General features: G+C 43.8%; 1 protein-coding gene across 1 annotated transcript; it reads right to left on the bottom strand.

Moving 5' to 3' along the window:
* Positions 1–2,099: 2,099 nt before the first annotated feature.
* Positions 2,100–23,360, bottom strand: ptpn20 (protein tyrosine phosphatase non-receptor type 20). The gene is made up of 46 exons (XM_070840897.1): positions 23,237–23,360; positions 22,859–23,022; positions 22,073–22,138; positions 21,795–21,974; positions 21,581–21,656; positions 20,780–20,860; positions 20,505–20,580; positions 20,137–20,290; positions 19,777–19,848; positions 19,365–19,539; positions 18,997–19,132; positions 18,767–18,905; positions 18,504–18,656; positions 18,134–18,319; positions 17,867–18,029; positions 17,467–17,722; positions 17,280–17,359; positions 16,723–16,800; positions 16,495–16,602; positions 16,264–16,380; positions 15,927–16,135; positions 15,584–15,685; positions 15,047–15,140; positions 14,397–14,482; positions 13,722–13,893; positions 13,019–13,230; positions 12,384–12,482; positions 11,770–12,284; positions 10,521–11,163; positions 9,634–9,804; positions 9,335–9,509; positions 9,023–9,233; positions 8,896–8,933; positions 8,552–8,638; positions 7,822–7,883; positions 7,295–7,456; positions 6,967–7,216; positions 6,365–6,471; positions 6,105–6,187; positions 5,542–5,675; positions 5,286–5,434; positions 4,975–5,065; positions 3,389–3,723; positions 3,065–3,280; positions 2,439–2,501; positions 2,100–2,340 (listed from the first exon to the last, which is right to left on the bottom strand). Exons 1-46 carry the CDS (start codon positions 23,358–23,360, stop codon positions 2,230–2,232), a joined length of 7,161 nt encoding a protein of 2,386 aa, XP_070696998.1. The 3' UTR covers positions 2,100–2,229.
* Positions 23,361–26,730: the final 3,370 nt, after the last annotated feature.

Here is a 26,730-nt window from a genome sequence, read left to right as displayed (position 1 = left end):
ACCCTGCAGTAAAACCCGAGAGGGAGTATACCCTGCAGTAAAAGTGGAGAGGGGGCTCAGTGGAATTAGATTTAGGGCCGCCTCCGGTTCTCTGTTCTGTGTGTGCCGTCAGGGAAAACCCACTCTGCTGCTCTTGTTCCGTTGTTCAAGTTGAGTTATGTCGTGTTCAGAGTCAGGGGGGTACAATGTGCTGTATAACATGCAAACAAGTTTCAGAATAGTTTTTAATTAAAGAGAGAGGTATTACATTGTTCTCAGTTATTGGTTACATAGTGGCTTGTACAGTGACAAGATATTAATTTAGCATAAATAAGCAGTTGTGCAATTAAGGGCTATTACATTTCACAATGCTATTGCATGAGCACTTGCTGGACTGTACAAGATGCATTTTCACAGATGAATGCAAAATGTGCTTTTGTTTGTTCGTTCAAGAAGAATCATTTTCAAGATCTGACGGAGAAAACATATCGACGGGATCTCAAGGAGAAACGTGAACTTGCACATGACAGCGTTACCTATTGCTGGAAACCAACCAACCAGCGTTGAATGGAAATATGTTGCATACACAGTACAGAGGCTGATGGCTCTGCATAGCCATCCACATGGCAAAGGTACAGTACTGCATATGTCTTACCAACATGCTCCAAACAGTTCGGAGGATGCTACTGGGTAAGAGATTGACATTCTGATCTCCCCTCCTCGTCTAGAGTATTGCTTCGTTACATTCCACATTGTGATCGTGTTCAAGTCATTCAGTCAAACTCCAGGCTCAGACGTCTGTACTTTAAGAGTCTGCATGCAGAAAGAGAGCTGGTGTGTGTGATAGCAGCTAAAAGAACAAAGCTTACAAGCAGTTACATCCAAAGGTTGAGGTTCAAACCAGCAGCTATAAATCGTCTTTGATCTGTGACTTGGAGATGCAGCTCTGTTGCTTTGTACATCATATACATCTAAAGTGGCAAAATGGAAGAAAAGTTTGTAAACCTCATAATATTTTTTGCATTTTTGGCTGAGTTTGTATTAAAATAGCTGTGGAATACAGATAAAGGATGTCGTCACATAACAAATTACACCTAAAAGCCCACAAACTAATCATATCATATCATATATATATTATATTCTTTTATTTTTTACAAAAACTCTGAATATTTAATATTAACATCTCGTCCAAATTTTAGTAAAAGAGTGAATTTAAAATTTATTAATTTATCCAAACATTTGTTATGTTGAATCATTCTTTATCTGTATTAAGATGTGCAAGTTGTGATTATATGTAGTAAGACTTTCCTTGTGATAGTGATTTGTATAAAATGGGCCCACAAACAAACAAACAGACAAAAACAAAAAAAAAAAAAAAAGATTGAAAGGCGGTGTGCAAACTTCACATTGTTTCTAAGTTACAGTTGAACTAACTAAAAGGTGAGATGTAATCCTCCTCTGCTTGGATCAACCAAACATCCTCCTCAGACCAAAAAACAGACTGAAAGCTGCACATTCAATCTAACCACCGCCGGGTGCTCTCAAATCAGGTTCTTGCTCTTCGTCCCCAACCGCTTGTGACAAGTAGCTTGGGGTCAGTGTGGAGCAAGCGGTGTGAGTCATTCCAAGGCACTTGATTCTTTTCATTTCCTTAGATGATGAACTGAAAAATCAATAGTGTTCTTTTGCTAATGCCCTTTTCTCCAGGCTACAAATGCACTTAATGAAATGTTAAACACAATGCTTAATCAAATGCTACTCATCAAGGTTACAAACAGAGACTGTGATGATCTTACTGTACACCTGTGCACTTTGTTGACATTATTAGTGCCAGATAAAAGATGTGAATATTACCAGATTTTAAATCCCATGCAATATGACTTAAACATGAATGCAATTTGCAAAATTAATGGACATGGAGAAAAATGAACGTGGTACATTCAAAACAGTGACGTCAAATTTAAAAAAGATGCTAGAGACAGAAGGCGAGTCACTAAGCCCGAAAAGGCAAAACAACCTCAGTGATCTAAATTAAATTCACATAATCACAGCACCGAGAGCACATACAAGAACAAAAAAAAAATAGAGGTGAAGTCATTGTCACTAAACAATAGGCCTCAACACAAAGTATCAAAACAGAGAGTAAGTAGAGGTTTCATGTTATAGCTAACTTAACTAACTACAGCCAAAGAAAAGGGTGTCACCAGTCTGTGCTGTGAAAGACTTCACAGGTAGGTGAACTGGAAACATTCAAACTACTTTGTGGTCTCTGGGACTTTCCGGTTGCCACTGGTTGCCGTGAAGCTGTAAAATGCCCTGTAAAACCTCCAACCAGACTTTGTAGCAGAAGAGGTACTGTTCCTGAAACGAGAGACACAAAGGGCACGTCTAGCGTTTGGGAACTGTCCGTTTCTTTTAAAGCTTGATCTTTGAACTTTAACCCTTCTGTTGGCACTGACCTTAGTTTGAATCATCCCATGCCGCTGAAGTCTCATCTCTTTTACGATGTCACTCACATTGATCTGAAGACGGAGATAGAAGGAGGTTAAGCACAACAACAACAACAGTGTGTGTTGAACTAGTCTATGGCTATGACTCCTTTCTAATATTAATAATAAATGATCCAGACTAGGAGTTTGCAGCCGTGCTAGCGGTTCTGTGGTGCTGTACTTGGGCAGTGTGGTGCTTTGAGCTGAATGCTAATGATAGATTGCCAACAGGCTGATGTTTAGCAGGCTTACCCTGCTCCCCAACTTAGTTTTGCATATAAGTAAGCTATGCTATATGTGCCAATGAATGCTAAACACAAAGTACAGTTGAGGACGATGGGAGTGAAATCAGTGTTTCAGGTATGTGGCCATAAAACCAAACTATTGGGCAAATAAAACCCCTGATAATGGCACTAGAGAAAATTGATAATCAAAGTAATTAAAGTTCAGAAAAAGTCAGAGGATCACAATAGATTTAGGATTCATCCTCTGGGAACCATGAATGTTAGTACAAATGACCAACTTTGCCACCGCTAGATGCTACTAGTACGACTAAACACACAAAAATGTTTTGGTAAACTTATGAGGAAACTCACAGGCAAATCGTTCTCAATGTGGTTGAGGATAATGTCAGTGCAGATGAGAACTCCTGTGCGTCCGATGCCGGCGCTGCAGTGCACGGTGGCCGGCCCCTTTTGGTGCACCGCTCTCAGGTAGCGGATAAATCGAACCAGCTGCTCAGAGCTGTGCGGCACGCCGTGGTCAGGCCAGTGTGTGAACTTCAGGTGACGGACAAAATGGGTCTCACTGGTCTGTGATAACAATGCAAGGTGAAAATGAAATCTTTCCCCTCAGCGTGAAAGTTTAGAGTAAACCAGAATATAAATGATATCAGACAGGCAGGCAGGTCTTCCTCTCACCTCTGTCTCCACCATGCGGATGACCTTGATGTGGAAGTACTCCAGGTACTGTTGGTTCTCCAGGTGAAGCTGGTACCTGCCCGTGTCCAGAGGCACACCCAGCTTCTCCGGCCAGTACTTGTGACATTTGATTCTCCCTCTTTCTACCTCCTGGGTCATCATGGCAATGACGTCAGATTTGTTCTCCCAAATCATCTGCCAGAAGGCCGGCACCGTGGAAGGCAGAGGGCCCTGGCAGGAGATGTAGAAGAATTTCTCATCGCCAACTTGTATGCGTATGTAGCTGGCGTTGATGTAGTCCTGGTTGTCTCCAATGGCAACACGGGTTTCATCATCTGTGTGTGTGTGGGGGGGGGGGGGGGAGGGAGGGAAAACGGAGAGAGCACAGTAAAATTTCTGTGTGTGTGTGTGTTGAATGAATGGAATTCATCACTGAAATAAACAAATTCCATAAGCATGCTTGATGTTTGATGTATCTGTTCATTTCTTGATCATAAACGACAAACACTGCGTACCTTGTTGTTTTACCAAAAGCGCGTAATGTAAGTGTACAGTAAATAAAGCCAAGTAAACAGCTCCCAGGTCTGGAATCGGGCTCAACAAACCTGCGCTGTGCAGAAGTTTGTTGGTGATGAGAGGGGTGATAGACTGAAGGCAGTTAGGAATGTTTTCTGGGTTAAGCCACAGCCTGGAAATCATGCTTTCTAAATAAAATAGTTAAAAGACTGCAAGCAGTGGATCGGATGGGCGACTAACATGCCCCCTTTTCCTGGACTTTTTGCACAAACAACAGCTGCAAAAGGTTACAAGCAGCAAGGCACTTGGGGAGGTGCAGCGGTACTGGTACTGGAGGTAACTATCCTTTTTATCGTGTTCATTCATCTCAGCTCTTACCTTTTTCACCCAAACACACTCAGAGGCCTGGAGGAGTAAATGCTGCTGTATGTGCAGCTATGTTTACATTAAGAACACCACTAGTGCTAAATGTATGAGGGAGTGAATTACAAGATCTTTCTTCAGTATCATCAAACAGTATATGTACACACACACACACACACACACACACGTCTTCTTTTCTTTCATACTGTCTCTCTGTATTTATCCCCTGAGATTAATATCAACAATACAGTTTGCAACATTATTGTCTGCTGGTGCTGCTTCATTAATTAAAAATATAAATCCCAGATAATTAAAAGGTTGGTAACAAATGATATCCTCTTCATCATCACACACTTGGCTGACTCCAAGAAAATGATAAATGCGGAAGAATAATGGATACTGATGTGGGAAATGATTTGTTGTGCAGACATTACTTAAGTGTTATCAACAAATATCTCCACTCCCCTCAGTAAAGACCAACCAGTCAGCTTAAACTGAGCAGCTAACAAAAGTGCTAACAAACAGACTTTCCTATAAATGCCAAGTCAGTGAGTATCCAGCTTTTACAAGCGTTAGCTCACCAATAAAAAAAACTCCAATAGGGAGACATAAAATGAAGCACAGAGGTTTGAACAAATGGAGAAAGTAAAAGTTTAGATTCTGCAGAAAGAAAGTAAAAGTTAACAGAAGTTTTCTTTCAGACTTACAGGGTAGGATGTCTCTGTAGCGGTTCTTATCTCTGTTCTCAGGGGCTTTTCCCACCAGACAGTTGTCAGAGGGCTTCAGATGCTCCAAAGCCTGAGGTGACACAACAATGTGATGACAAAAAGAAAATGCAACCACTTAAGTGTGAAAGTACAGTATGAATATAATAATATATATAATAATCTCCTTTAAGTAGTCCAGCCAGGATCAATTAAAGGTTAAATGGCACCAAAACTGGTCAATATATCATTTGATGAGGCAATTTTACAACTGTGAATGACACTGATGGGTAAACATGTGCTGTATAACACACCATGAACTCTTTGATCAGTTCCTGCTGGTCCAGTTGATGCTGCAGAATCTGGATGAGAGCTTTGACCCTGGAGCCTGAATACTGGCTGGTCTTAGAGGGGCTAATGAGAGCTAGACTGGCCAGTTCATCCTCTGATACTATGGGTGGGCCTGAGGAAGGAAAGGAGGAGAAGATGAGGACGAGGGCTGCTCGTGTGGCTCTGCACAGATACAGTTTTCACTGTGACACACCAGCACAAGAGTAGAGGAACAGACACCTGTTTGGGGTGAGGTCGTTTCCTGACCGGTGGCGTTAAATACATCATCTTCTTCTTCGCTGCTCCAGCCGTCTGACTGGGTTTGCCGAATGTCTTTGCAGGACTGGTCCAAAAGTTTGGTCACCATTTGTTTCCTGGGGGAGTCAGGGGGCAGGGGTGAGACCAGACCATTTTTACTCTTCGGTAGGAGGGGATGAAATCATGCAAGGCTGAGCTTCCTTTCCCTGCGACTTTTCCACCTAAAATACAGTATAAACAAGAGGCTAAAATATCTTTATACTTCTGTCATACTTTTTGTTTTGAGGCTACAGGGAATACTACTTCACAATTCCTAACTGTTACACTATTTATTGTCTCATTAGGGTTCACAGCCTGTAAGCAACAGCATTTATCCCTAAGTGGTGTTTATTTATTGCTCTCTGCTGCCTCCTTGTGGCTAAAAGTGGAGCTCCAGCAGACCAAAACAAAAGAAGAAGCAGGTGGACGAGGCGGAGAAGGGGTAGAGGAGAGGAGAGGAGAGGAAACAGACAATACAAGAGGAGTGTACTTTGGGAAGTTACTACCTGTCAGAAGCTCCATGCAACATGTCAGTGACATTGAGGGATGGGCAGCAAGCTTGATGAGAAGGGGTGCTGTTACAGCTCTCCTGTTCCACAGACAAGCAGCCAGAGGAGGCAACAGACAGGAGGAGCAAGATGTTAGTAGTAGATGTTAGTAAAGAGGTAAGGAGGGGTATGGTTTACACCAGACGTTTACATCACAGTTACTACACTATAGTTTAACTACTTGTGTATATGCACTGATGTATGCGTGTGTGTGTTACCTCTATAATTGTAGTCTCATCTGTTACAATAGTCAGTCGGCGTGGTGGAGGAGGTGGTGAGGTAATGAACACACCAGCTTCAGTGACCACGGGGTCTGAAGTCGCCTCTGAAACAATAATATCAGGACAATATTTTATTCCTGAGGCAAATTCAAGTCAAGTCACAAGTCTTCAAAGGCAAATTGCAAATTTTACACATTTACAGTGAGTCTTTAAATACTGCCCATTTAAAAGACAAAGTATTTGTGTTTTAGTATGTTTATATAGCTAAAAAAGAGTTTATTCACTGTATAATCCTAATAATTAAGTATGAGGATACAGCCTTGGTTCATTCATTATTCAGACCGATTATCCTTAAGGGTTGTGTGGCCTTGAGTTTTTATATTTTTGGATCTATGATTTTATCAGATCAGGTTAAATCTAAATTATGAAGTCGTGTCTTTACACAGTAAAGTCTTGCGTAAGATTAGAAGCACAGCAACGAGTCAAAGTCCCAATTTTTGTAACTTAAATCTGACTCGAGAGTCAACAGTTCTTAAATCAGCACTATCGAGCTTCTAAAAATTCCCAACAAAAGGAAAGACAATGGTCAGACATCATACCAGGGGGGCGCTCCACTGGCTTGTTCAGCATGACGTCAGAAGAGGAGCAGGTATCGGGGCCGGACACAGGAGCCGGCTGCTCGGCTAAAATTGCTTCAGTCTGAGCGGACATGTTGGGCTGTATAGGTGACTCGGAGTAGGTCATGGGCAGGATGTCTCTGCAGATGGTGAGCTGTACGGTGCCCTCAGCTTTACGGAGGATATCCACCACCTTACTGTGGCTCAGGCCGGACACAATCACACCGTTCACCTAGAACGTTCACAGTGAGGATCAGGGTTTTCCTCTCTACCGGGAACAATACAGTCAAGCTGAATGATGGGTTGTTACCTCCAACAGGATATCTCCCACTCTCAGCCGGCCGTCCTGCTCAGCTACTCCACCAGAGCAGATTTCCTTCACTCTGAGCATGCTGCCGTTGGTGCCACCAACCAAAGCAAAGCCAAGACCTCCTCCATCTGGTTTTGTGAACTCCACTTGCATGATGCAACTCTAAAGGGAGGGAGGACAAAAGGAGGAGAAAAAAAATGGGAGGAATCAGCACAGGGGAAAAGCGAGTGCTGGGTATTTACAGAAGCATGGCATGTTCGGCAGAAAAATGCCATTATGTTGTTAACACATGAATCAGGTGTAAAGAAAGCCTGTCAGACACACACACATGCAGAAAGTGACCCCCCCCCCCCCAGCAGAGAATGCACCCGCTGATTGACGCACAGTGTCATGTTACAGTCCGTCTTTTAATGGACACTTCAAAAGATGTGCACTTAAAAAGAAAACAATAGAAAGAGCTGTGGGGAGGTGACAAAAATGAAGGGACACACCAGAAAGAGTGATAAATAATCTGTTCAGAAACTTACATCCTGCTCTTGGGAGAGAGAGAGACATCTGAAATTTCCAGCGGTCCTACACACGGGCTCGGCTGAAAAAATGAAAGAATGAATCAGCAGCCACTTCAGACAAAAACATCTCCAGTTTTCCAGCCAATGACATTTCCGCAACAGACACAGAGAAAAAAAACAACACACACCAACCTCCCACCTCTTCGGCCATTTTGAAAGAGAAGTGTTGATGGGTGCTTCTCTTCTATGACAGGTGAACAAGGCTCGTCTTTTCAGACTGACCCGTTCCACTGTCCCTTATAGCTGCGTGCACCGTCACCAGGCAACTGAGCTACCTGCCCGGTGGACCACTGGCTGTATGGCACTGTCTCGATGTGTGTGTGTGTGTGTGTGTGTGTGTGTGTGTGTGTGTGAGAGTGTGTATGATGGCTACAGCTCTGCAGTCCAATACACCAGTGGAGGGCCTGAAGCTTGCTAATTATTAATCCTGCTGTGAGAGCCCAGGATCTGTCTGTCAGCATTCGGATCACACACACACACACACATGCACAAACACACACACACACACACACACACACACACACAGTGCTGCAAAGAGATCTTTCAGCACCAAGCTCTGGCTTCATGCAGACAAAGGAGCAACAGGCAAAAAGGGTAAAAGGGAGCCAGTTATGGTGCTGATAGAACATGCAAGAGTTTGAAGGAAAAAGACAAAGAAATAAAAGAGGGAGAGGAAGAAAAAACTCACCATCTTCAGTAGGAGAGACTTTCTCTGGGGAGACTGGCTCCTCAAAGCGAGCAAAGAACTTCCTGTCCTTTTTCCAGTCAAACAGACCTACAACAGTTAAAATGTGTTTAGAGATCTGCTACCATAGATTGTGCGAGGAAATCTAAACAAATGTACATGAACTTTCCTCCCAGAACTCTTTCTGGTAATGATTGAACTTAAATTATCATTGTTCAGTTGAGCACAAACATATCTGGTTTCTAGGCGATCTATCAGTGCATATAACAACCAAACTATAGTGTTTACGTGTCCTCGGGTCACTCAAGCAGATGAAACCATCCCATAAATTCCTCTGAGGCCCTTACCGTTCCACTTAGCCTTGGGGTTCACTGGCTGGTCTTCTCTGTGACAGACACAAACAGCAGAATCATTCACAGAAACAAACACATTAACACGTATTTGAGTGCCTTTCTCTTCTCTGAGGGTGCATACCTGATGATTTTAAGTTTAACTTTGCGAGGGGCGATCTCGCAGGCTTTGACTGCATCCTCCAGGGTCATTCCCAGGGTGCACCTGCCACAGATGTAGAGAATCTTGTCATTGGGTTGGACGCTGCCCTCCTCGCTGGCTGGCGAGCCTGGCACCACCTCCAGACAGTAAATGCCCTGCCATTTGCTGCCAATGCCTCCTGTCAGCTTTATACCTGGAGGGTGCACACACACACATACATACATAGATGAAGTCAAATAACACCGGTGATGTGCCGTGTCTTCAAAGTGTGTGATAAGATGTACAGAGCCCCACCTAACTGTCCCGAAGGGGTCTTGTAGAGGACTACATCAGGCAGGCTGTCACAGGAGGGCGGTGCCACCAGGTTGGAAACCGCCCTTCCCAGGGTCATACTCAGCCGTCTCGGAGATGACCTGAGAATCGTCATGGCAACATCGTCTGCCACGCTGGTAACGTCATGCCCATTTACCTGGAAAGGAATGACTCACAGTCACCATGTCCAACACAACAGAAAGTTCACAACAAATGTTTTTAAATGAGCAGAAACATACTGATGTGTGTGTGTGTGTGTGTGTGTGTGTGTGTGTGCGTACTGTGATGAGCCTGTCTCCTGCCCTGAGTCGTCCATCTGCCCTGGCAGGATTGTCCAGTATGTCCTGTATGTAATAGCAGTTGTCCAGCTTGCTTCGAGTGATGGTAAACCCAAAGCTTCCACTCCTGGACTTGGTCAGAAGCACAGTCAGCTCAAACTCTTTAACCAAACCCTGACGAGGCAAGAAACAACGACAGTTTGGGTTTTAGAAAAAAAAGCAACACAACTTCTCCGGCTAATTTAAACACTGAGATGTAATTTCCATCACTTCACGATTAAGATTAAAATTAAGATTAACCTCTAATCACAGGTTTCCCATCACCCAAGCATAGCATTTGTTATGCAGAGAAAGAGATGGATGCATGATGTACAGTGAAAGAGAAGGCTAATGCATTTGTTTTTGCAGCTCTAATCAACCATGATACAATATCTGTGATATTATAGTGTATATAGCTTTTTATACAGTATTAAATATTGCATAAGGGTGACACATAAAGCATATGAGTAAAAGTGCAGGGTTTGGTAAATTAAAGGATTTATGCTGAGAAACATTCAGAAACATTATCCCCAAAAATCCCTCTTAGCGGTCTTTATAGTTCATGTTTTTAGATAATGGCACCACAGTTGAAATGTAAGAAGACATTGAAATTGAATTGAAAAGCTTTAAGTTGATTGTTTGAACCTGGGAAACGATCACAGTGGATCATCTACAGTATGTCTCTCTCTGTTCGGTCTTGGTTTGATCAGCTAATTTTACCAAAGCTAATCTATTCACCAAACCTCACGGAAATGTTTTCAAATGTTTATAAGTTTTCTGCTAGTAAACTAATCTGGAAGGGGAAGATACAAGGTAAAGTGTGCAAACAACACAAAACATCACAAACTTGCCTTTCGTCGACTCTCTTCCTCCTCATCATCGTCCTCTTCGTCGTCATCATCCTTGTATACCCTTTCTTTCTTCTCCGGCTCTTCCCTCAGCTGTGTGTAGCCCTGGCCAGGGGAGGACAGCACAGTGGGCGAGAGCGTCGGGGCAGGTGGACTGGCACAGGGAGGCACAGACGGGATGACCTGGGCTGTGATGGGGGTCTGCGGTGGAGCAGGAGGCTGGGGTGGAGGCCCCATAGGCCTGCTGTTCTTGGAGATGGCTTTGTAGTGGCTTGGAAGAAGCCCCTGCTGGATCGGGTGGTGCTTGGCTTTCGGTGGCTGTGTTGTGAGCGGCTGAGACGGGTGGACCAGGGAGCAAGTGGTCGGGGTGTCGGACGAGAAGCTGAGTGGCGAGATGGTGGTGGTGGTGGGGACGTGAGGGCCGAGGTTTGGGTTCTGAGAGCTGAAACCAGAGGAGCTGTTGGGGGTTTGGGAGCGGAGGGCTGTCAGGTTGGTTGCTGGAGTGTGAGTGGCCAGACTGGAAGGAAGGCTGTGAGGGTGGTCCAGTGTGGAGCTGATAGTCAGGTACTCTTCATCTGCCATGATAGTAAGTCCATTTCCCATCAGGCAGTAGGTCACGCTTCCATCTGCTTCCTCTCTGATTCCACTGCAGATAAACAAGCAGTGCATACTGTATGTAGAGCAGGCTACATGAAACAACATCTCAATCAAAAGAGAGACATTATAAACATTATGACTGATCAGACACATAACTCCCACCAGCATGAAGCAACTGGCCAATCAGAGCTCCACTTCATAATTTTTCTGGTGGGACGCTATTTACATGCATTTAAATTAAAAACACCATGAAGAACTCTTGGTCAATAAACAGGCCAAAAGCATTGATTATCATTCTAGTCTATTATTATATTGCAATTTTCTAGAAAAGTAACATGCAGTATTGCTGTGGCACTAAGAGCTCCTATTGCAGCACTAATGCAGCACTAAACATGCAGATATATACTGGGAGATTTAGATTTTCCTCCCGAGTGGCGTGAGAAGTTTGCATACACATTTTGCTGTTGTTTTGCTGTTGTTGAAGCAATTCTAATTAGTTGGTGGCTCTATTCTCTGTGGAACATGTACGTACAATTTTTTTCATTTGGCTCGTCAGGCTATAAAAGAAGAATAATTGGTACAAACATTTTTTAATTATGGTGAAATGAAATAATATGTGATAGTTTTCCATGCGGTTCTACATCTGATACAGTACCTGGAATATACCGAGTTCGAGGCAGTCTTAGGACAGACATCCATAAGCATCACAGGTGAGCTTGTTGTCGTTGCAACCTCCTCTTCTCCGTTCTTTTCCCTTTCCTTTGCTTCTACTTGTTCCTCTGGTTCCCCAGAGGTTGGTTGTGACTCCGGTGGGGCTGGTGGAGAGCCAGAGACAGGTGAGGCAGGTGATGCTGGAGAGGCAGGGGAGGCTGGAGAGACTGGTGAAGGGGGTGATGTAGGCGAGGTGGGTGACGGGGGTAAGCGAGGAGGAGATGGGGGAGGCTGGATGGCCTGCGCTTCACCATCCACACTCTCCTGGGTCTCTGGGAGTGCTGGGGCTGCAGGAGGGTCTGGGCTTTTCTCTGCTGTGCTGGTCAGATCTTCCTCCTGGGTCGGGGGCTGCTTCTGGGCTATTTTGGCATCATATTGATACTTAAGGAGCTGGCTGTAATCCTCTCCCAGTCGGATGTCCAGAGACAGAGATCGAACCTCTCGGGAGAATGCAGGACTCTACAGTCAGACCGGAGATAAGACAGTCCGTCTGGATTACTGGGTCAACCTATGTGTTTTTTTCTCTATGTACACATGTGTGTGTGTGTGTGAGCTCACCAGTGTGTTGTCGTCTATATCAAAGAGTACGGCAGAACCAGGTCGGCAGATCAGCAGATGAACTTCTGATGGAGCTCCACGTAGCAGTAACAAAACCCTCTGAAACAACACCAACAACAGTGTGTGTAGGTGAGGGGAAGTTGGAGTACAGAGGATTTGGGTTCAGCTTGAAACGGACTCAAAATGTCCAAATCTATTTCATTGTTATTTGTTTAAATGCACCTGTGTGAACGCCATTCCTGGCAGTACACAAAGGATTAAAAGAAACATCAAACACTGTGACACAAGCAACTTGCTATGTTTAGTAGTATGAGATTAAAGGATTAGTGAACCAGTGACGTGGTTGAGGTCTTGAGAAAAAGCAGGGTCACTAGAGTTGCTCATATACTCACCAGCCCATTCACACTTATGTATCCACAGAAGAAATCACCTACTGTGCTGCCATTAGTGAACAAAGTTCAAACACCTTTTAGACTTTAGCAGTATATCTTTTAAAATGACCACATTGTGCACTAAGTTTCTTATGTCCTCCTTTAATGTTGTAAAAACTAAGCTCTATTTATAAATTCAGAAATTCACATGCGGTTAAGTAACTGCTATAAATACATAAGGATTAATAATCATTTTAACCTCACCTGGTAAGACAGATCTTTGACGGGCTCTTTGTTGACCGACAGAATGACGTCTCCTTCTCGCAGCAGCCCACTCTCCAGTGCTGGCTGACCCGGGAACAGGCGCTTGATGCGGACCACGCTGCCACGGTCTGTCCCCGAGTTCAGCTGAGAGATGTTGAAGCTGAAGCCGAGGCCGGACAAACTCCTCTTCAGCACCACTTCATGCGTGTTTTCTAGGAAAGAGAACAGATGGAGGGGAATCTTGGAGCATTAATTTGTGTTGTGTAATCTTTAATCTGTAATGCGGGCTGCGATTTGGTACGTCGTAATTTTAAAACTCATCACCATTTGCATCAACACATATGTCTTTGTGTGAAAATGATGATCATTTTTTGCAATAATGTCTATTTATCCTCACGTTTCTTTGTACCATTTCCAGTAAAAACAGAAAGCTTTGTAGAGATGAGGAACTGTCCCTTTAATTAAGCCGAACAGGCAGCTTCAAGGTTTCAGTGGATGCAGTCTCGAGGGACTGAGGCAGCGTCAGCTCTGGATGACTCTGACAGCAACCACAATGTAGCTGTCAGATGACTCACAGTCACCTCTGGGCCGTGTGTGTGTGTGTGTGTGTGTGTGTGTGTGTGTGCCTGACACTGTCTATCTTTTCTGTTTTGTTTTTTTTTTTCTTTTGTGAGCGTTTGTGCCCCTTCCTCTCCCCTCTCACCATCAGTCACAAAGCTGTAGTCCTTGGCTCGACCACTCAAGGTCGTTTCCATAGAGACTTCAGTCCTGGGGGGCTGTGTATTCAAAGGACTGTGGGCCATGGGGGGGCAGGGTGAGTCAGGTCTGGGCTCCAAGATTACGGTGGGCTCCCTCTCCAACAGCAGGTTCACCACCTATGAAAAACAGATGCACACACACGTACCATAACCCTAACCCTTAATATGTTCAGTAGTTTATACCTCAACATGCACCACCATAGAAAATCATGGACATTACCATCAGCTAATGTGCTCTTTTCAGTGCACATTCATAATCGGCTTTGAATGGAGTGAGTTGCAAAAGCCTCTCAAGATCTTAATGATCCAACAAGTCCGTGCAACAAAATGATAAAATAGTGTTTTCCAAAACAACTCACGTGAGGGTCAGGTCTGTCATCCCTTAATGATTCACTTACATTTTGTGAAATAGCTGCATTTAGGAAACTAAAACTACTTTGGTAATGTTAGAGAAGGATTGTCATCATTGTTAGACATTGTTAGACACTGTTTCGATTCTGAGCATGAATTTAAATCTAAAGATTAAGTACGTTCGTGTGTAATTGTTTTGTACTGCATGTGCATGTTTGCATGTGTGTGTGTGTGTGTGTGTGTGTGTGTGTGTGTGTGTGTTTGTATACCTCCCCAGTCCTCTTGAGGCACTCGACAGCTTGTTGGTGAGTCACGCCCCGCAGGTTGGACCCGTCAACCTCCAGCAGTCTGTCACCTGTCATATGCACAAAAACAAATCTCATCATCATTAGCAACATCAATACATAAACGGTTTGTGTGTGTGTGTGCGTGTGTGTGTGTGTGTGCGTGTGTGTGTGTGTGTGTGTGTGTGTGTGTGTGGTTGATGGGCATGTCAACAAATCTTAAAGTCGTTCTTGCTCACTGAAGCATGAACGAAGCAGATACAGCACACTGGCTCTGGTGGCACATCCATACTGTGCTATATATAATAATGTTATTGTAAAATGCCTGAAAAACACCCTCAATACTCCTTTGCCCGTTTTACACCTTTCGTCTTAGAGGGCCTCGGTACCATTCTTCAATCCTCATTAAATTATTTAATGTCTGTTTAAGGATGTTGAAGAAATTGTTGGGCCCTTTTGTATGATCTCCTCTTAGATAACAGAAAGGATGAGGTCTGTGACAGATGTGGAGGAAAGACTTCACAGATGAGAAATTTGCATTAGGCATTTTCTAATACTTCCCCCACTTAATCAGAAGTTGAGTGAACATGTAATCAAACCTTAAAACATATTGAAAAGACAAATGAAAACATTACCGATCTGAACGCGCCCGTCCTGCTCTGCAGCGCCTCCAGGCACCAGATTCTTGATATAGATGCCTCCAAATCGCACACTGGTGTTTAACCCTCCCTTTCGCACAAAATAAATAGATCAAATTAACAAAACAAGTCAGTGTCACAGGCCTTAAATAACCCCACTGACTCAGCGTGTACGTATCCAAGTTACTGCACATAGCTAGTTACCTATTCCCCTTCCACATTTAGCCTGTAAATCGGTTTGGCACACAAGTTCTTGGCATAATTTAGCTGGGTTTCATCTCTTGGTTTTACCTGGGTTGACTCACAAGGCTTTCTATCTAGGCACAGTCTAGTCTTTTAGTCACAGTGGGGAGTGGAAATCAAAACTAACCTGAACCTAAACTCCTATAAAGAGGTTTAGTTTAATTAGCATGTGTCTAAAATAGTTCCAGCTAAACCTGAATATTGCAGGACCGTTCCAGGAGGCTTAGTTTCAGCTAGATGTACCTCATACACTGTCAGCTGTGTTAAATGCTGTAGAAATATTTGACTCACAGCGACACTGATGCCAAGACTACCACTGCTTTTCTTCAGCTCCACGATAAACCGCTCCCCAGTTTTCAGACTTAAGATAGAGGGGGACCTGGAACACGCATCCTGAAGAGAGCAAGAAAGAGTTAAAAGAGAAAAAGTTTTAGATTTAGATTTAGAAAGGGATGATTGAGGAAAATATAGCAACAATTAAGATTGTTATCACATTAATGAGAGTGCTTAATCCATTTAACAATTAGCACTGGTTGAACTCTTCTATCAGCTTTGAGCTCATGTTGACAGCTTTGCTTCCATGGAAACAAAGTCACTTATCTCCAACCATTGTAAGCTGAGCACTGGTTCCAACCTGGGCATCGTGTATTCGCACAACAGGAATATGAAGCCTCCTGTTCTGCTTCGGGGTTGCCATGTTGGACAGACTGATGGCCTCCTCCAGTTCCTCCATGGCAGGGCGGTACTCTGTGCCACTCAGTGTGGTCTGCGAACCGAAGCCCCTCTCCAACGCCAAGCCAAGAGTACTTTGGCTCAAGGAACTATGCCTGTCCTTCAGGCACTCTGGTAGGAAGACAACAAGGCGGGATAAAGGACCTCAGCACACATATAGGTTCTATTAAGGTTCACTACTGTAAATAATAAGAGTGCAAATGATTTAAGAAAACTGCATGAATGTATGGAAACCTTACGTTTAGGCTGAGAAACAATGAGCTCCACTTCTTCAGGGCTGTTCTGTAAGATGGCAGCAGCGTCACTGAATGTCACTCCTTCCAAACTAGTCTTGTTTAAGGAGATGAGACGTCCACCTGGAAAACAAATTATATCAAAACCCTTGTTATAGGCTGTCACGTGTCACATGCAGCCCAGTTTTGTCTCTTAAGCCGTCTATGTTTCCAGTTCCCATTGTCGGTGCTTCTTACCAGGTTTGATTCGTCCATCTTTGTCCGCCGGGCCGTCAGGCACAATGGACGCAATGAAGATCCCAAGGTCAAGTTTACCTGTATTGTCCTCACCCACTATCACAAAGCCTGAAACAGGACCAGAGAGGAAGTAAAGACAAAAGCCTGGTGTTAAAGAATCAGATACAGGGGACGGTGCTCATTCATTTTACATTAGGTTCACAGCTAAGGCCGCCTAATTGAACTCACCAAATCCCAGTTTGGGATCTTTCTTCAGGGTCGCACAGATTATCTCTCTCTCTGGTGGGGTCCTGGTGGGTGTGTCAACTGCAAAGCATGTTTACATATGCTTTGTATAGATAATCACATATGAACATGGGCCACTGTAAATTCATTCATAGATTATATCTATACCTGAGAGGTCAAAAGTCCAGCAAATGATTATCTTACAGAAACAGACACATTCACACCTATGAGTAATTTTAGCATTTCTGAATCACTTAATCTGTTCTGTCTATGAACAGAGGAATAAGACCCAAACACACAGAAACAAAACCAGTGCAGACATATCCATAAATTATGTTATGCCCTTTGCAGTTAAGATCTCAAGCGAAATGAATACCTGTGGAAGGTTTTTTGAGCAATATGTGAGACAGTACTCTGTACCACAACCATCAAAACTCAAAATGATGGAATATCTATTGGAAGAATGAGGATTAGAGCTATGCAGGAGGCTCATGTTGGACCAAGACCTTACTACAGTTGCTTAAACTAGATTTTTCCCTTAAAAAAACAGACATATTCACCCCGTATGGAGGAAGAGGTGTCAGAGTCCTGCTTCTGTAGTGAGACACTAGACATCATCCTGGGAATGGGCTCCGGAGTGCTACAACACATGTGCACAGTTGCATTAAATAGCTTTAATTTCCTTCATGTTCACAGAGAAAATGTTTCTGTACGAGGGGCATGAATGTTGTCATCATCGAGGGCTACCTCCAGCATGGTCGCTCTTTCAAGTCCCTGACGTCTCCTGTTTCCGGGAGCTCCTTGTTCAACTCTCTGCTCATCTCCCTCCTCATCTGTCTCTGCTGGCGCAGCCGCGCCTCCAGCTTGGCCGTCAGATCATCACAGGACTTGGAGAGGGAGTCTGGTTGACCTGGTGTCAAGCCTACATGGTTCAACATGCCCTCTGAGCAGGACATCCGCTTCAGGTTCAAATTACGAGCGTGATAGACAGACATGTTTTCATCTGGAGAACCAGAGGAGGATCAGACGTTAGATATTCTTAGTTATTTTCAATCATGACCTTTGAGAGCTGCTTTCTTTTAATATGTACCAGTATTGTCAAAGTCAAAAACATTACATTCGACACAATCACTGAAACTTTTCCCACCTGGTATCATGGTGTGGTTTAGCTGGCGTGACGTCATCTCGCTATGAAACTTGTGCTGTGCTGAGCAGAGGTTCAGAAGGTACTGTGCTATTTTTGAGCTTTCTGTTACAAACCCGTGCTTTTTCCCGCTGGGCCCGCCGCACTCTATAATCAGTTTACGCCGCTGAAAGACAGACACAAGTCATCATACATTTATTTTGAGCTTTCTAACAAAATAAGATGTGCAAAGTAATATCTTATATAGCAAAGTCTAGCACTTATTTTTACCCCAGTGGATATGGAGTCAGTTTCCCTCCAGAGGAAGCGTCTGTTGACGGTACGGAGATGGTTCTTCATCTCGTACACGATGATTCCTTTGGCACAGACTCCCAAAACCAGCTCTCCCACCACCGGCCTTTTCTCCCTCCCGACACGGTGGAACATGACCCCATACTCCGGCAACTGCTGGGCAATCTGTGGGGTATATTTTCTTTAAACTGTGTGTGTCCATATGTGAGTATTTAGACTTACAGGAAGTGGAACAGTAGAAATATATAACAAGTGAACACAGGCTCATTAATTTAGCATATTGCAAAGTGAAAATACAACCAAAGAACAAAGTGGATAATGGAATCTGTGTTTCTGTGCGTGAGTGGACCTTTAGGTACTCTGTTTCTGCCTCTTCAGGGAGCATCTGGGCATGACTTGCATGCAGTCTTGGCAACTCTTCCTTGACATTGGGTAGGGCAAGCTTCTCCAGCATCCTCTTGGACACATAGTGCTCTGACTGGTAATAATTCTTACCATACAACTAAAAAAAAACACACAAAACAACCAAAATGCACTGCTGTGACACATGCTGAAAGATGATGCTGGTATTTACAGACACAAGGTGAACATTTTTCTTTTTCTCCTAGGCACCTCTGGCATGTAATCCCCAAACTCAGCCTGAAGAGCAAGCGCAGCCAGAAACAAGCCTGTCTCCTCATTACAGTAAAGCCTGTCCTCCAAGATATCCTTACGCATCTGTAGGTAGTACTGGTGACGAGTCAGTCTGTGCCTTGGAAACAGGAAAAAAGATTTAGTAAAAGGTGGCAACGCTTTTTTTGAACCATGTGTTCCATGAATTAAAGCACCAGCTCTGTACTTACAATATGAAGGCGATATCATCAACAAAAAATTTGACTCGAAGAAACACCAAAAAGGAGAATATCTGCCCTTTTTTCCAACTGTCCGGTGCAACTTTAGAGATTTTTGTTTCATGGTCCAAAAAGAAATATTCATCATCTGCAGAAAAGAAAAGGCTCTTTAAACCTTAGACTTCTGAGGGGAAATAAACAACAGAACAAGCACGAAGATATAAACTAAATAATGATGTAAATAACGGAAATATCCCAAGTTCACCCCGCATGCAAGTCGTGAGGACACAATATCACAGGCTGCACTATGGATACTTTGAAATTAATTTCAATCAGTGCAAAAAAACACAGGTTAGGTCCCACATAATATGTCCTCTTACCATCTAGGAAGGCAAGACCAAAGTAGAAGTGTTCCACCAAGTTTGCATGCGCCACCACCATGTCAAACACATCTCTTGCTTTGGACTTAATGTCACAGCGAACCACCACGTACTGTCCGTTAGGCAGCACTACAGTCACCTCTCTCTGGGACGCACAAGAGCGTCCCTTTCTGGACTGTGGTGGAAACACACACAGACGCACACAGACACACACAGACAGGCACACATGGACATAAAACAAAAAGCTACAGACACGCTCACGTACGTCTACGTAAATATACAAATACTGTGCATGCAATTATGCAAACGGACATAGTTTAGCATGCAAGAAAAGACAAGTTTGCATAGTGTGAAAAACCAGCAAATTACATTTAAACGGATACAGAGAAGATGAACAGAAATCAAAACTTACCACAATAGATCCCGGTAGCTCGAGAACAATGTGCTGTTCGTCTGGCATTCTGACGAACTCGGGACCCAAAGCCTGGCCACACAAAAATTTAGAATATGAATAAGCAGCAACACATCCGAGAGGCTTTTATGCGTAGCTGAGTGCTCTGCCGTCTGCTCTTAGAATTAAATTTGACCTACTAAATACTCCTCAGTTCATTGTCAGTCTCTTTCAGCTAAATACTGCACACCAGTATCCCTACGATAGTGGAAAAGCTGCTTGTAGTACAGATCCACAACAAACACTTTTAGTTTATCCTCTGTACAAAAACATTTCTCTTGCATTTATGTCACTGACATTAAAAAAAATCCCTTATCTTACCTTAGCTTTCCTCTGGCTCAGGCTGAGTGAGGACTCGCTGAAGGTGATGGAAGGACTGTGAGATCTGCCTGATGTCTTGGGAGAGATGTCGTGGTGGGGGCTCCTACCAAGCCAACTGCAGTTGCTGTCCCTGTGACGAACCCCACGAGGGAGTCTGAGGGGAGAGAGAGCGGTGGGGAAGGACGGCTTGTGTAATAGATGTACAGACGAGTTGGAAAAGTCAAACCCAGAGACAATGTCGTGTCCCTTCAAAGTCACTGCAGACAACGAGGGAGCGCCACATACACACAGATAGCTGCGATAGTTTCTAACAGCAGCTAAAATGTTGATGGTGATGGTGTGTACATGTGTGTGCATAAAGTACACACCTGTCTAAAGAAGATTGGTACAACGGTGTGGGAGAGCTCCTTGGTCTTTGTCTCCAAGGTCTCTGAAGTAAACTCCCTAAAAAAAACAGCCATAAAATGAACACTTACAAAACAATCCTGCTGGAAAACACACTGGAAAAGTTACTGATGAAAATATTGCATTTAATTAATAATGACATGAACACAGCAGAGTTAGGGGTTGTTGTGTTAACTGGGCACAAACACATAATTAAATATTCAGGATTCCTCCATTCTACCATTCATCACACGCCTACCTGACTTGGAGTCAGAGTCCGTTGAGTATCTTCTCCCTTCAGCACTCCCTTCACTGAAGTCTGAAAATATCCCTCTCTTTCCTGTCAGGCAGGTAAGAGATGAAAGATGACAGCAGTGTCTCGTTCTCGTCCATCTCTTTGCTCCCACTGAGATGTTTGGACAGGACGGAGGCTGGCTGAGGGTTTAACCTGGAGCGTCTACACTCAGTATCTGATTATTGGCTCTAGCGTGAACTTAATCCTGCACTTGCTTTAGGTTAAGATTTTAATCCAGTTGACCTGCACGCCGTCTTGAGTCAAAAGAGCAACGGCTGCAGCTGCTTTCTGTGAATATGTAGGGTCAAAAGTCATATTGATTTATGATGTAAGAATGAGTAGAAGCCATACAGCAGAGTGGGATACTCAAGCGCAATATAGGTTTATTTTCATGATGCTAAAAATCTCAGAGTGAGAAATGAGACTGCAGAATTCATTCTGAAAGTACCGTCTCTGTTTAGAGGATATTCATTTAGAGTTTTCTTAAATCATATCTCAGAGGCACAGCCATTAACTTCTGCTGCTTGAGCTCCAGGTATTTGTCAAAGTGCTACTCATTTCCCAGAGCACTTAAATTTACTGATTTAACATTATCTGATCAAAGATCTGCTTGATTGTCAAAGGCCCTTATTCAAGAAAATCGCTAATGTCAAACTTATTATGATTTCAGCTCGGCTCTCTCCTGTTTCATGCGATGCTTTGGATGTATTATTTGTATTAGAAGATAATCTGATGAAGTGAAGGGAGTCTAACATGCATGCTCACCATGAAGTCTCTCTCTGATCATCTGGCTCCTGCCACTCAAAGGGACGTTACTGTCTGACAGAGAGCCATGGTCCATCTGGAGGAAAAACACACCGCTTCTATTTACAATCAGTTTAACCTCTTTTTCATCATGCAGCTTGTTATGCCTTTGTGACACAGAGAAGCTGGAATTCTCTCAGACGGGAACATACTGTGGGAAGATGTCTAGACTCACTGATTCATGAAAAACCTCCTCCACCAGCTGTCTGATGACTTGGGTGGGCGGCGGCAGGATGGAGGCTTTGTGCTGAGACTCGCAGGCCTCCAGGATGGAGTTGAGGTTTACCCGACGGTGGGCCTGGTCCTCGCACATGCTGAGGAGGAGGCTGTTCAGGTGGTCACTCAACTGGACTGGCTGGAAGGAGCGAGGACGGGAAATAATTATGACGACTGATGCGTGGGACTGTGATGGAGCCGAATTAAAAACTGTGGCCTTGTGTCAGGAGCTCCCACCTGATTTTGAGGTAGGTGAAAATCAACTGACCAGTAGAGAGTCATACCCAGTGAATACACCAGCATCTGTGCAACAGAATGAACTAGTTAACAACATTCAGGTAGGACATATTGCTATAATGTGACACTACCAACTACCTCTATTATATTTGATCCATGCACTATGACTAAAATCCAGAGCAGAGTGTCAGTCGTTGGTAAAGTCTGATATTTTGGATTTAAAATGTGGGACTATGTTGATACACAACATCTTGTGGTAAATATCCACCAGATTGAGAGGTTGATATAACAAACCTAATAGTCAAAAAGAAAAAGCACATTAATAATATGACTGCTAACATGTTTTGTCTTTAAATTAGTAGCATTTCCTGCAGCTTTTAAAGGCAAATGTATCTAACATAAATGCTCACTCATTAAGGAAAAGTATCTGTGAGACAAGCGCACACATATTTGATAACTTTCCTGTACGTACAAATGTTCTAATGCGTTTTTTGGGGGTCACTTTAGAAGCATTTCTACTCAATGTTGGATCAGAGCTCTGAGGTGCAGAGCTTCCTGCGCTCGGCCACTAGATGGCGAGCTCACACCTCTGGTGTCCTTCAACTCCTGACATCCTGAGATTTTTACACTCACAAAGGAAATCAGGATGTGACAGCAGTGGCTTGTAACCGATCTAGACACTGCAGAGTTTAAAGATGCTGGAACTATGGACTGATCCCCTTCAGTGTTAGAGTCCCACATCGACTTCCCTGTGAGCTGGTAGGACATGAGGATGTGTGCACTGACCCTCTCTATGGCAGGTTTGGTTGAGCTGGCACGGCCCTGCAGCATCTCTGGAGCGGTGAAGGTGGATACCTCATCTGATAGGCCACAGTTCTTAAATGCTAAGGTACCAGTGGCTGACAGCAGCAAGGAGGTGGGGCTTATGATGTTACACATATTGTTGTGACCTGAAAAAAAAAAAGAAAGAGTAGGAAGTCCATAATATGTATGATTCTGCTGATACAGTTCTGAGGTAAAGTCACACGGAGCGAAGCAGAAATACTGCAAGATGTGTTCAAATCTTTATGTGACATTTACACTGAAATAACATAATGCCATAGTGTTGAGACATGATGTGTGTGAGCCTACGATGAGAGGAGGGGGACATGCAAAAGGCTTTACCTTTGTAAGAGACATCCACTAAAGACTCTGCAGTGCCCAGCAGCAGGGACCAGACCTCCTCCTCCAGCAGAGGCCCCCCTCGTGCCTCCAACACTTCGGCTAATGTCACAAATGTGCTGCTCATCCTGCACACATTCCCAGCACGTACCTGAGGACGTACACACACACACACACACACATACATGCAAAACACACACATGCATAAAGCCAAAATATTAGAGCCTTTCTTCGAGGTAATGTTCTGATCAGGTTTCGTTTTTTTTCTGGCTTTTGCTTTGCAGACAAATCAGACCTCTTCAGGAGTTTGTTGATGAATGTCTTGTGTGGTTTTCACCACTGATGAAAACAATGTAAGCTCTGTATTGAGCTGTTAGTCTTTGCCGGGTGTCAAGCTTCTTATCCACTCATCACCTTCACAGCACATTCCTACTTTACATCTCTCGGAGCGTATTATTTTAGTTGTCACAGCCTGTCAACAACATTTTGTCTTTCGGAGACAGTTATGAGAGATAGTTCTGAGAAAAAGACAGTTCTTTGCACTGGACCCTGATTAGATTATCTTAGTCCATTAGTCTCACTTCCTATGGCTGTCTCTTCCCCTCCCTTTTCATAATAGGCTTTCTTCTGACCAGAGGGCACTTCTTAGGGAGCTGTGCACCAAATCATCTGTGTCAAGATCTCATGATAGTTTGTTATGACGCCTCGTGCAGGTAGTTCCACAACTACACACAGTTCAGAATGAGGAGACAAGCTTTCTTATTATTTTGCTACGTATCGATTACATAAAATGCACAATACATATTATTCGTACATCATATGTTCTTTTCCTTTCAGTCAGATTTAATTTGACAAATTTAATGTATATTAATAGACGTTTGATGAGGTAGATTCATACATTATTACTGAACTAATTCCACAGTTGAGCATTTATTTCCTTCAGATCAATGCATTCTGAAAAAGCACATTTCCCAATTTTCTGAAATTTTATGAAAACTAGCATGAACGTTGCGCCTTCAGATGCAGAAGTTAAACCTAAAATAACATCAACTCGTGTTTAAAAACTCCAACCTCAGACAGGTGAAGGTTTGACGACATGAAAATAAAACTGTGAGTAAAAACATTTTATATAATTACAGAAGACGGACTCTGGTTGCTCCTAATGCGTGTTGAAGGCTGTGAAACCCAACCAGCTGTATTCTACTGGATCTGTTTTCTTTTATGTGACTGTTTGTTCCTCTAAATGTTCCAGAGCAGTAATACAATAGGCCACTCACAACCAACCGCATGGTGTACTGAACGAAGCAACACGCTTCCACTGACACAAACCAACCCAATTACTTCATGCCTGATTAAATCCCTCCCTTAAACTGAATTCATCCTCGGCCTTGTGACACCCACATTGTCTGCTGGATAGAAGGAAAGTTGTGTAAGATTAAACACAAGCAGCAAAAGAAACTACAACTACACAGTGACTAAACCATTACATTAAAGGAAATATAAAATCATCCTACTACATCCCTGCACGCTGGTTTGTTGTTGTGGCGATTGAAAACGAAAGTAGGAACCCTGCCAGGTGCTCCCAACATCCACTCTTTAGAGAAAAAAAAAACTATAGCAGCTGTGCTCCCTCAGAGTGGTCCGTCCACAGGTGAAAAGCTACAGGAGTAATGTTTTGAAGGCATGCACTGCTGCAGGGACCAACACAGAAACCTGGTTATTGGTTGCTATTTGTATTGACAACAGACTGTCGTGGCATCCTGCATTTCCCTTCCTATTACAGCATCTGCATTCACTAACCTGTAATCTTTAGAATATGATAATTAAGGAGGAATTATAGAGCGCAAACATCATTTCAAAGATATCTCATGTAATAGCAGGCTGTGTAGAACCAGCTGATTTTACACACCAGTTGCCACTGCATGTTCTCTCCTTGGCTCAGTGGGTGAAAAGCACCTTCATCCTCTCATCCATTACATTTGGGCTTATAACCTTGTTATAGACAAGCCTCCTTACTGATCCTAGGCAGACAGCCACATGATGTAGACACAGACAGAGGAGAAGCTGTACTGTATTCTTGGGAATTTGGGACATCGTGCCTCTTCAGCATCTAGGTCTCTTACAGCCTTCTTTCTCACTACAGCATAAAGTAGCAATACATTGCCAGCATGGAGGTAAAGCTGCTGTGCTCAGAGTCCAGTCTGACTGTAGCTACAGCATCAGCAGCCTCTAACAAACAAGCAAATTTCACCAGGATGATGTTTTTGTCGACACAGGCCTGAATATGAAGGCTGTGGTGTGTATTTTAGAACTCCTAGAGGTAAATCCCAGCACGGTCCTGTGTGTATGAGGCTTGGGGTTGGTGCCTAAAGTGAATTTTCTATCTGATTAACAGAGCTAATGTATCTACACATTGAAGACACCCACCTCAATTCACCAAACTGTCCAACAGCACTGTAGGAAGGAGGGAGATGATGATAAAGAACAGCTCAGTGGTAGAAACATTACCTGGTACCATATGTAACCTATGTCAGCAGTCTGATCCTTTGTGTTATCTTCAGTGCTCCCACCACGGATCCAAAATAATCCTTGTGATCATCGCAGTGCTGCTTTGACGTCCTCCCAGTAAAGGCTGCTCCGCTCTGGCAGGTAATTCATCAATGACATGAACTGTACATGGTGCCTCATTCATTTGCCCTACCGCCACCAGCACCACGCTGAAGATCTGAAACTTTTTACTGTAATTGGCGCTATTCTTAGCTTCTCGCCTTTAAACACTTAATTGGATTAGCCTCGCGGTTTGACAGCGACAGGTCAGAGCCACCAATAGCGGGTGGCGTGAGATCAGCAACACCGATTTAACTAATCCGTCTGACGCCCAAAGGTGCGGTGGATCCCCGTCGGTAGGTGCGCTACAGAGAAGCCTGGGAAGGACGAACGACCTCGGACTGTAGCCTGCTGCTGCTGCTGCTGCTGCGAGGCTGCTCCTCCACAATGATCATAACACTGCGGGCTCTCTTCGAACAAGGGGTAAGACACCGTAGTAGTCCGGTCTCGCTGCGGGAGCCGGTGCTGGGACGCGTATCCATGCCGGTCTATTGCGCGCAGCTTGTCTCCGCAGGCCCCGGGTATCTGCGCAGGGACAAGGATAAATAACAACCGTCCAGGGCTGTCAGGTGGGTGCAGGGAGAATTTAAACTACTCAGCGCTAAGTTAACGTAATTTTACCTAATGTCCTTATTCAGTCACATGCCTTCGCAGAGCGTGGCTCCGCTCCGGTGTTGTAGCGTAGAGGAACTAGTGGATGAACTCTAGATGGTATCCTAACTACTATGCTATGGATTTCTGCAGAGCCTGTGCATGTCATAATCCACAAATGATCCCACGGTTTAATATGGACAGGCGATAAGATCTATTGGCTAAAAGGGGAGGCTAAGTATTCCCCTGATGACAATGACCATGCAGATAGCAGCTGCACAGTTATTTATTTATTTTTT

This window comes from Pempheris klunzingeri, chromosome 12 (genome assembly GCF_042242105.1).
Source record: "Pempheris klunzingeri isolate RE-2024b chromosome 12, fPemKlu1.hap1, whole genome shotgun sequence".
NCBI classification, from domain to species: Eukaryota; Metazoa; Chordata; class Actinopteri; order Acropomatiformes; family Pempheridae; genus Pempheris; species Pempheris klunzingeri.
The sequence above is the reverse complement of the archived record's forward strand: the minus strand, read 5'-3'. Positions and strand labels throughout refer to the sequence as shown.